This window comes from Lonchura striata, chromosome 24 (genome assembly GCF_050655825.1).
Source record: "Lonchura striata isolate lonStrDom1 chromosome 24, ASM5065582v1, whole genome shotgun sequence".
In the NCBI taxonomy this organism is placed as follows: Eukaryota; Metazoa; Chordata; class Aves; order Passeriformes; family Estrildidae; genus Lonchura; species Lonchura striata.
The window spans coordinates 2,268,722-2,280,219 of NC_140726.1; the positions used below are offsets into that span (position 1 = coordinate 2,268,722).

Sequence of the window (11,498 nt, forward strand, 5' to 3'; positions counted from 1 at the left end):
CGGGATTTTCGGATGGGGGCGTGGCCTGTGTGGCCATGTGGGCGTGGCCTGTGGCGGGCGCGGGATTCCGGTGGGGGCGTGGCCTGTGCGGGCGCGGGATTCCGGTGGGGGCGTGGCCTGGGCGCCCAGGTGGGCGTGGCCTGTGGCGGGCGCGGGAATCCGGGTGGGGGCGTGGTCTGTGTGGCCGGGTGGGCGTGGCCGGGGCTGCGCGCGCGCGTGGCGGGGCGGGGCTCGCGGCTCTGGCGGGAAAGGCGGCGCGGCGGAGCCGGCACCGGGACCGGGGTCGCGGCCCGGAGCGGGCCCGGCCCGGGGATGGCGGTGCCCTTCGTGGAGGACTGGGACCTGGTGCAGACGCTGGGCGAAGGCGCCTACGGGGAGTGAGTGCGGCGGGGCCGGGGGACGCGGGGGTGCTGCCGGCCGGGTCCGCCCCTTGCACGCCCCTGCCCTGCCCCTTGCGCGGCCGCTGTCCCCTCTGCCCCCATCGTGTGCCGCTTGCGCACCCGCTGCTTGGCCCTGCGGGGTTCTGCGCGGCCCCTGCGTGCCCACTGTTTGCTCGCCCCTTGGCCATTACAGGCCGTGTGTGTGCCCACAGCTTGCCCGGTCCGCCCTGCTCGCCCCTCACATGCCCGCAGTTTGCCCGCTCTACGCCCGTTTCTCGTCCTCTGTGTGCCCACTGCTCGCCCATCACACCCCCTGCACCCCTGCGTGCCCATCGTGCCTGTGTCTGTTCCTGCCCGTTCCCGGTCTCCACGGGCACCATTTGCTGCCCATTCCCTGCCCGTTCCTTGCCTCCAGTGGCAATATTCCCTGCCTGCTGCCTGTCTCTGGGGAAGCATTCCCATGCCCATTCCCTGCGTGTTCCGTGCCCACCGTGCCCGCCCTGACCGCAGCCCACCGCAGGGTGCAGCTGGCCGTGAACCGCCGCACTGAGGAGGCCGTGGCCGTGAAAATCGTGGACATGAAGCGCGCGGCCGAGTGCCCGGAGAACATCAAGAAGGAAATCTGCATCAACAAGATGCTGAGCCACGAGAACGTCGTCCGGTTCTACGGACACCGGCGGGAGGGGGCCACGCAGTACCTGTTCCTGGAGTACTGCCGCGGCGGAGAGCTCTTCGACCGCATCGGTGCGGCGCGGGCTGCCCGCGGGTCCGGGGCAGTGGGGCAGCACACTTGTCATCCCCACACGGCTGAGGACTGCTCTTCCCCTTCTTCTTCCCCGTGCAGAGCCGGATGTCGGCATGCCCGAGCCGGAGGCACAGCGGTTCTTCCAGCAGCTGATTGCCGGCGTGGTGAGTGCTCCGGCGGCGCTGGAGGCGATCCCGGCCCGGCGCTGACCCTTGCTGTGATTCCCACATGGAGCAGATCCCCTGATCCCTGCCATGATTCCCACATGGCACAGATCCCCTGATCCTTGCTGTGATCCCGGCCCGGCGCTGACCTTTGCTGTGATTCCCACATGGAGCAGATCCCCTGATCCCTGCCCGGTGCTGACCCTTGCTGTGATTCCCACATGGAGCAGATCCCCTGATCCCTGCCATGATCCCTGCACGGCACAGATCCCCTGATCCTTGCCGTGATCCCTGCACGTTTCTGACCCTTGCCATGATTCCCAGACAGCACAGATCCCCTGACCCTTGCCATCATCGCTGCACGGCGCTGACCCTTGCCGTGATTCCCACACAGTGCTGATCCCCTGACCCTTGCCATGATTGCTGCACAGTACTGACCCTTGCTATAGTTCCGGCACGGCACTGATCCCCTGATCCCTGCCACGATTCCCACACGTTGCTGATCCCCTGATCCTTACCATGATCCTTACATGGCACTGACTCTTGCCATCTGACACTTGCCGTGATTCCCGCACGACACTGATCCTTGCTGGGATTCCCACACAGCACAGATCCCCTGATCCCTGCCATGATTCCCATACAGCACTGACCCTCTGATCCTTTCCATGATTCCTGCACGGCGCTGATCCCCTGATCCTTGCTGTGACTCCTGCATGGCACTGACCCTTGCTGCAATTCCCACACGGCGCTGACCCCGATCCTTTCCGTGATTCCTGCACGGTGCTGACCCTTTCCATGATTCCCACCCGGCGCTGATCCCCTGATCCTTGCCATAATTCCTGCACGGTACAGATCCCCTGTTCCTTGCCATGATTCCCACACGGCGCTGACCCTCTGCCCCTTGCCATGATCCCAGCACAGCGCTGACCCTTTCCATGATTCCCACACAGCACAGATCCCCTGACCCTTGCCGTGATTCCTGCATGGCACTGACCTGATCCTTGCCATGATTCCTACACAGCACAGATCCCCTGATCCCTGCCGTGATTCCCACATGGCACTGACCCTCTGACCCTTGCCGTGATTCCCAAACCATGCTGCCCCTCTGACCCTTGCTGCTGACCCCTCCCCTCCTCCTCAGGTGTACCTGCACAGCATGGGCATCACCCACCGGGACCTGAAGCCGGAGAACTTGCTGCTGGACGATCGAGGTGGGGCAGGCGTGTCCCTCTCCGAGCTCCATTAAGTTTTCATTTCTTAATTTGTGGTTTTTTTACTTGAGTGTTCAATTTAAAGCTGTAATTTGAATGCTTGTATTTTGTGTTTGAATTTTTAATGAAAGGATTTGATTTTATCCTGAATTTAAATTTTTCTGTGCATTTTTAATTTAAAGTTTTTTACAATTTTTTAGTTCAGTTTCTTAATTTAAGCTTTTATTTGAATTAGCATTCTAATTTTCTAATTTGAATTTCTTCTTTTAATTTTATTTGTATTTTAATTCAGATTTTAAGTTCAACTCCTAAACTTAAAACTTTAGAATCTTAACTTGAATTTTTATTTTAAACTTATTTTCAATTCACATTTTTAAACAAATTCGAGTTTGAATTAATAAATAAAATTTTTACTTGCACTTTGATTTCTACTTAAATTTGAGCTTGCATTTTAAATTAATTTCGGGGTGTGGGGGGTGGGTTAATTTTGAGTTTTGATTTAGTTTTAACTTGGATTTGCTTCTGTTTGGGCCCAGACAACCTGAAGATCTCGGATTTCGGCCTGGCCACGGTGTTCCGGCACAACGGGCGGGAGCGGCTGCTGAACAAGATGTGTGGGACCCTGCCCTACGTGGCCCCCGAGCTGCTGCGGCGCCCCGAGTTCCGCGCCGAGCCCGTCGACGTCTGGGCCTGCGGCGTGGTGCTGACAGCCATGCTGGCTGGAGGTGGGAATGTTGGGATGGAATTCCCAGAGGGTGATGTGCTGGTGGCCATGCTGGCTGGAGGTGGGAATGTTGGGATGGATGGAATTCCCAGAGGGTGACTTGGTGCTGATGGCCATGCTGGCCAGAGGTGGGAATGTTGGGATGGAATTCCCAGAGGGTGATGTGCTCGTGGCCATGCTGGCTAGAGGTGGGAATGTTGGGATGGATGGAATTCCCAGAGGGTGATGTGTTCATGGCCATGCTGGCCGGAGGTGGGAATGTTGGGATGGATGGAATTCCCAGAGGGTGATGTGCTCTTGGCCATGCTGGCCGGAGGTGGGAATGTTGGGATGGATGGAATTCCCAGAGGGTGATGTGCTCATGGCCATGCTGGCTGAGGTGGGAATGTTGGAATGGATGGAATTCCCAGAGGGTGACTTGGTGCTGATGGCCATGCTGGCCGGAGGTGGGAATGCCGGGATGGAATTCCCAGAGGGTGATGTGCTTGTGGCCATGCTGGCTAGAGGTGGGAATGTTGGGATGTACAGAATTCCCAGAGGGTGATGTGTTCATGGCCATGCTGGCTGAGGTGGGAATGTTGGGATGGATGGAATTCCCAGAGGGTGACCTGGTGCTGATGGCCATGCTGGCCTGAGTTGGAAATATTGGGATGTACAGAATTCCCAGAGGGTGATGTGCTGATGGCCATGCTGGCTGGAGGTAGGAGTGTTGGGATGTACAGAATTCCCAGAGGGTGATGTGCTTGTGGCCATGCTGCTGGCTGGATTTGGGAATGTTGGGATGGATGGAATTCCCAGAGGGAGGCCTGGTGCTGATGGCCATGCTGCTGGCTGGATTTGGGAATGTTGGGATGGATGGAATTCATAGAGGGAGACCTGATGCTGATGGCCACGCTGGCCTGAGTTGGGAATATTGGGATGTTCAGAATTCCCAGAGGGTGATGTGCTGATGGCCATGCTGGCAGAGGTGGGAATGTTGGGATGTACAGAATTCACAGAGGGAGACCTGGTGTTGATGGCCATGCTGGCCAGAGTTGGGAATGTTGGGATGGATGGAATTCCCAGAGGGTGATGTGCTGATGGCCGTACTGGCAGAGGTGGGAATGTTGGGATGGATGGAATTCACAGGAGGTGATAAATGGCCGGCAGAGGTGGGAACACTGGAATGCCTCTAGGAATGGATGGAATGCATGTGACACGTTCAGGGGGTGGGGGGGAAATGCAGGAGTGGTGCAGAGGACATGGGGGAGTGTTTGTGGAATGTGCAGGGGTGTGTGTGGAATGCAGAAGGGGTGCACGGGGGGAGTGCAGCTGGGGATGTACGGGATGGGGAAGGAGCACGTGTGAGCTGGGAGGGATGTATGGAGTGCACAGGGGCAGGGATGTGTGAAACAGAGATGGAGCGTGTGGGATCCATAAGGGAGATGTGAAATGCGTGGAGGGGGAGGTCTGGAATATCCATAAAAATATATGTAAGGAATAGAAGGTGAATGTATGTGGTGCGTAGGGGAGGTGTATGAGAGGCAGAGGGGAGGTATGGGATCCATAGGAGGAGCTTGGGATGCATAGAGAGGAACGGGATGCGTGTGAGAAACCATGGGATGCACTGGGAGGTTCGGGATGCGTGGGGAGCACACAGGATCCGTGGCAGGGCAGGCTCACCTGGCACACCACATCCCCTCGGTGCCACATGTGTGCCCAGGGCGTTGTGGCACCGAGGGGTGACAGCAGTGGGATCTCCTGGCAGAGCTGCCTTGGGACCAGCCCAGCGACAGCTGCCAGGAATACAGTGACTGGAAGGAGAAGAAAACCTACCTCCCACCTTGGAAGAAGATTGATTCCGCTCCCTTGGGTAAGCACCCGGCACCCAGCAGCTCCCTAAATATGTACATAGATATACACACACAAATATGTACCTATATATGCACACAAATATCCACATTTCCACACACACACCATATTGTGTTCCACCCCCCCGTCTCCCCCAGCACTGCTGCACAAGATCCTCACGGAGAGCCCGACGGCGAGGATCTCCATTCCTGACATCCAGAAAGACCGGTGGTACAGCAGACCCCTCAAGAAGGGTAAGGGGCCGCGGGGGAAGGCGCTGGTGGCCCCGGATTTGGGGGTTATTTGGTGTCCTGTCCCTTTGCAGATGCCAAGCGGGCCCGGCTCTCCTCGGGGGGAGTCGCCGACTCCCCTGGAGGCTTCTCCAAGCACATCCGATCCGATACAGACTTCTCACCCGTGAAGGGAGCTCTGGGGTGAGCCTCTGCTTCCCTCCACGCGGGTTTGCAGCTCCTTGCACGCCTCGGGGCTTTCCCAGCGTTTTCTCCAGGAGGCGGCGGGGTGGAAACCCCGCACGACCCCTGTGATCCACCCAGATCCTGCAAAATCCCGTGCAGATCCCACATCTGGCTCCCTCCAGCGCTCCTAACCCTTGTGTCCCCCCTTGCCTTGCAGTGAGGACAAGGCAAGCTATTCCACGTCCCAGCCGGAGCCCGGCACGGGCGGGATGCCCTGGGAGAGTGGCACGGGAAGCATCGACCAGCTGGTGCAGGGCTTCAGCTTCTCGCAGCCCGCCTGCCCCGAGCACATGCTGGTCAACAGCCAACTCCTGGGCACCCCAGGCTCCTCCCAGGTCAGGGGGCACCTGGCACCACCTGGAATATCGGGGTGCTGCCTCGCAGTGCTGGGCGAGGCTGATCCTCCTGGGATTTCGCCTCGCGGCGTTCGGGGCGCAGCTCGGCATCGGCGACGCTGTCGGGGTGCACCTTGCAGTGCCTGGGGGCTGCTCTGGTGCTTGGGGAGCAGCTTTGCCTGATGGGGAGTGCTGGAGGTGTAACTTTTTGTCATTTATCACCTCGGGTGTGAGTTTGCAGGATTTGGGGCACAGCTTTTCAGTATTCTCAGTATCAGGGTGATGCTTTGCCGTGGCCTTGGGGTGTTTCAGGTCTGATCTACAACACGGAGGTCCAACATTGCATTGTATAGATTGGGGTGCAACTTTGCATCACGTATATGACAATAATGCCATGTTTATAACATCAGGGAGCAGCTTGGCAATGTGTGGGGTGTGGAATTTTATCATCTTGGGGTGCAACTCTGCAGCATTTGGGGGGCAGATTCTCATCCAGTTTACATCAGGATCCAGTGCTGCACCTTTTACACTACTGGGGTGCAGCTTTGCTTTAGATATGTAAGATTAAGAAGCAACTTTTGTTGTATTTATAATATCAGGGACCAGCTGTGGGGCTGTGGCTGTTGAATACTTGCCACCTGAGGGTGTGAGGTGCAGGATTTGGGGTACAAATCTGCAGTACTTTTAGTGTCAGTTTGTCACTTTGCCAGGGACTTGGGGGGCAGTTTCACATCTGATTTACAGCTTTGTGCTGCAGCACTGTGCTGTGTAAGATACTGGGGTGCAACTTTGCATCATAAACACTACATTAATGAGAAACTTTGCTGTATATGGAATATCGGGGAGCAATTTGACAAGGCTGGGATGCAGCTGTGAGTTTCATCATCTCGGGGTGCCACCTCCCAAGATTTGGGGGGGCAAATGTGCATCATTTACAGCATCAGGGTGCACTTTGTGCAGTGGTTGGGGGCTGCTTTGTGGTGTTTAGAGTGCTGCTTAGCATCTGAGTTACAATATCAGGGAGCAGCTTGGCAGCACTGGGGTGCTGCTGGGCAAGGTTTGTCATCTCGGGGTGCAACCTGGTGGTATTTGGGGCATGATTTTGCAGTATTTTGAGTAATAAAATGCAACTTTCCAGTTCCAGGGTACAGCTCTGCAGCACTTGGGAGGCAACTTTGCATCAATTTACAATATTGGGGTCCATCCTTGCACTGTTTATACCATCGGGGCACAACTTTGCATCCTATAGATGTCTTTAAAGAGCATTTTTATGATGCCAGGGGCCGATTTTGTGCTGTTTGGGATGTGGCTGTGCAGCATTTCTGCTGTTTGGGATGCGGCTGTTGGCTCGTGCCATCAGGGGGTGCAGCTTTCCAACATTTCCTCACCGAAAGCCGGGATGTGTCAGTGCTGGGGCTGGAACCTGGTGGGATTTGTGACCTTTAGGCGGGATCTGTGACCTGTGGAACGGTTTTTTTGGGGCGGCAGAGCCCGTGGCAGCGGCTGGTGAAGCGGATGACGCGGTTCTTCACCAAGCTGGACGCCGACGGCTCTTACCGCGCGCTGAAGGAGGTGTGTGAGAAGATGGGGTACGGCTGGAAGATGAGCTGCACCAACCAGGTGGGGGTCAGGGCATGGAGCTGGGGCTGGCACCCCCTGTGCTGGGTCATCAGGGAATAATTCCAGGCCTTCCCCCTCTCTGCAGGTCACCATCTCGACCACAGACAGGAGGAACAACAAACTCATCTTCAAGGTGAACCTGGTGGAGATGGAGAGCAAGATTCTGGTGGATTTTCGCCTCTCCAAGGTGTGTGGGGGGGTCAGGGTGGGGAAGGACCACACAAAGTGGGTGCAGGGTGGGGGTGACCTCGGGAGGTGGTGCTGGGGGATGGAGGGGTGCAGGGGGATGTAAACCCCTGCCTCTCCCCACACAGGGCGATGGCCTGGAGTTCAAGAGGCATTTCCTGAAGATCAAGGCCAAGCTCAGCGACATTGTCAGCACCCAGAAGGTCTGGCTGCCCGGCACCTGAGCCCTCACACCCCTTCTCTGCCTCTTCCTTCTCTTCCTCCACCTCCTCTTCTGCCTCCTGGCTGGGTTCAGGCAGCAGCACCCAAATACTGTGAAGGTGTCTGGCCACCTGTTTTAGCTTTTGAAGGTTCAATAAAGCCCTGGGGACACAAGGCGAGGCTGGTTGCTGCAAGGGGGAGGTTGCACTGGGTTGTTCCTCTGAAAGCTGTGATGGGGCAGCTTTGCTCGGCCAGGGTAAATCCCACTGCGGGATCTCAGCCCTAAACCAGCCCCAAGGGCTGGGAGCTGACCCCCCCGCCCCCCATTCCTGCCCTGTCTCAGGGCAGTGGCTGCCCTCATTTTCCAACCTCTCTAATTGCTCTTCGGAAGGACTAACGAGCCCGAGAGCTGCCAGGGGTTGTTAGCGCTGGAGCGAGAGAGAGGAGAGCCAGGGATTAACCCCATCCCCCCCAAAAAAAGAGCATCCCCCCAAAAAAACCCACCCCAGGGTGCAAACCCTGAGATACCACCACAATTTCTCTTTAAGCTGCATCAGTGTTTAATGACCGGGCTAAAAAAAATGCGCTTTTTACTTATTTACCCCTTCTTGAATTTTTTTTTTTTTAAATATCCTTTTTCCCAGCCTTTTTGTTTCCCTGGTGGGAACCCCCCTTGGGCGAAGCAATTAGCGGCGATTTTTTAATTGCATATTTATATTGCAGCTGGGGAGCGAGACCCCGGCAGCGGGCAGGGGAAAGCAGGAAGACGCCGCGCTCCGACCTTGTTTGCTTTTCAGCTGGGATTAAGCACTTTTAATTGTCCCAGAGATCACAGATTGCGACCAGGGGGGATAATTAGGCTGAATACAGGGTTTTCTGGTTCATTCCCCCCAGGAATTTATATTTCTAAGGGAATAAAAAAGAAAATCTTTGGGAATGCCTCACGAAGGGAGTGTTGTGGAGGGGTGTGAGGCTGGACACAACTTGTTGCACGAGTTGGTCTCGCTGTCAAAACAGATTAATTTTTCACCTGTTACCTGCTATTAATGGGATATTTTGGGGGGTTACAGGCCCAGGATGCTTCAGGGAAGGCTGGACACTGCTTCTGCTCCTCCACGATCTCGTGCATTAACCAAGCTCCATTCCCATGGGAATCATTTTCAACCCAAATTTTTAGGGTCCTTTGAGTGTTTAACTCGGTGGAGAGGATTATTTTCCGCTTTCGGGGTCTGTGGGGAAAACTCGAGGGGGATGAGAGGTTTGTGTTCCTATGTGGCCGGGCAGGGGGGGCTGTGCTGAGCCCTGAAAGCGTCCTTTGTGCGGCCCCGCCGGGACCCGGCGCTCGGAGGCACCGGAGCGTGGCAAATCCTAAAACCAACAGCACGGCCGGGGCGGGCGGCCGGGGGCTTCTGCCCCCGCCTCATCCCCAATTCACGGCTCTCCAGCGGGCACGGAGGGCTTGGGCCAGCCCTCGGCCTCCTGGCAGCATCCTGGGAGCCCAGTTTGGGATGCAGAGTTAGGGATGCGGTGCTGGATGCAGGATGGAGGGTTTGGGGATGTAGGATTTGGGGCACAGATGGAGGATGGAGGATTTGGTGTTGGTTGTGGGACAGAATTTGGGATTCAAATGTGGGACATAGGATGTAGGATTTAGGCACAGGATGTAGAGGCAGTAGACATTAGGATGTAGAGGCAGGATGTGAAACGGAATTTGTGATGAAGATATGGGACTTAGGATTTAGACATGGGATGCAGGATTTAGGATGTAGATTCAGGATACAGGGTAGAGTATTTAGGATTTAGACATGGGATGCAGGATTTAGGACACAGATGGAGAATGGGGGTTGGAGGATTTAGGATGTAGGTGTTGGTTGTGGGACATAGGATTTGGGATGTAGGCACAGGATGGAGGGTTTAGGATGTAGATGCAGGATGTGAAACAGAATTTGTGATGCAGATATGGGATGCAGGATTTAGACATGGGATGCAGGATTTAGGATGTAGATTCAGGATACAGGGTAGAGTTTCTAAGATTTAGACATGAGATGCAGGATTTAGGACACAGAGGGAGGATGTGGGATGGAGGATTTAGGATCTAGGTGTTGGTTGTGGGACATAGGATTTGGGATATAGATTCAGGATGGAGGATTTAGGATGCAGATATGGAACAGAGGATTTAGGACATAAATGCAGGATGGGGGATGGACAATTTAGGATTTAGATGGGGACATGGGATTAGTATGTAGGTGCAGGATGCAGGACAGAGAACTTGGGATGCAAATATGGGACATGGGATTTGAGATGTAGGATTTAGGATGCAGGAATTTGAATGGAGATGTGGGATATAGGATTTAGGATGGATGGAGAATTCATAATGTAGGTACTGAAGACAGGATGGAGAACTTAGAATGCAGATGTGGGACATAGGACTGGGGATGTAAATGCAGGATAGAGGATTTAGGATGCAGGTGGGGGACATAAGATGTTGATGCAGGACAGAATGGAGAAGTCTGGAATTGAATATTTGGAATGTAAATGGGGACATGGGATTTAGGATTTAAACACAGGACGAAGGATTTAGGATGCAGGTGTAGGACATAAGATTCAGGACATAGATGCAGGATCAGGGATTGAGGATTTGGGATGCAGATGCAGAACACAGGATGGAGGATTCAGGATGCAGATGGGAGACACAGAATTTGGGATACAGATACAGGCTGCCAGATGTAGGGCACAGAAGAGAGGCTCTGGAAGCATTTAGGATGTGGGATGCAGGATTCAGGATGCAGCCGCAGGATTTAGGAAAAAACCCAGGAATTTAGGAAACAGAGAATTTAGGATGTAGATACGGGTTCCCAGATGCCGTTTTCCAGACACAGAACGTGTGACGTGGATGCAGGACACAGGAGAGGGGCTGCAGATGTGGGGTGCAGGACACAGGACATGGGATGAAAGGGCAGATGCAGAATAGGGGATGCAGATACAGAACGTGGGGTACAGAAGTAGAATTTGGGATGCAGAGGTGGGATGTAGGACAGGTGGTGAGGGACATGGAATATAAAATGCAGATGAAGGATGTACAGGGCGTGGGTCGCAGAAGAGAGATTTGGGATGCAGAGGTGGGATACAGGACACAGGAGATGGGATGTGGATGCAGGACATGGAGTGCAGGAGTGGGATGTAGGGTGAGATATAGGATGGAGGTGCAGGACATGGGATGCTCCAGCACCAGAGCACCCAGCACAGCCCCAGCTCTGCACAGGGATTGTGCAGCACCCCTGGAGCTGGGGAGTGCGTGCAACGAGCCGGGAAATGCAGACTTCCAAGGAAAAAATTATCGCTTTCCAAGCCCATACAGACATTTTGCAGCTCGTCCCCCATCTGGGAGGCAGATCCCGGCCCTTTGGCCACATCTGCCTGCCAGATGTGCCAGAGAGGGGAACAGAGCCCCTGTGGATGGGAAAGCTCCCCGCTCCCCTGTGTGCAGGCAGGTTGGGAATGCAGCTCCACACCTGCTCTGGAGAAAGGCCTGGATGGGAGCAGGGAGCAGTGGGAAGGAAGGAGTGGATGGGAGCGATCCAGCCTCACAAACGGTTTCCATTGCAGTTAAGATTTTGTCCTGTGGC

General features: G+C 55.2%; 1 protein-coding gene across 1 annotated transcript; it reads left to right on the forward strand.

Annotated features, from left to right (window-relative positions):
- Positions 1–235: 235 nt before the first annotated feature.
- On the forward strand, positions 236–8,046 carry CHEK1 (checkpoint kinase 1). Its single transcript, XM_077788061.2, has 12 exons — positions 236–377; positions 901–1,124; positions 1,225–1,289; positions 2,431–2,500; positions 3,037–3,225; positions 4,972–5,076; positions 5,213–5,308; positions 5,380–5,488; positions 5,688–5,865; positions 7,354–7,485; positions 7,571–7,672; positions 7,800–8,046. Exons 1-12 carry the CDS (start codon positions 313–315, stop codon positions 7,893–7,895), a joined length of 1,431 nt encoding a protein of 476 aa, XP_077644187.1. The 5' UTR covers positions 236–312; the 3' UTR covers positions 7,896–8,046.
- Positions 8,047–11,498: the final 3,452 nt, after the last annotated feature.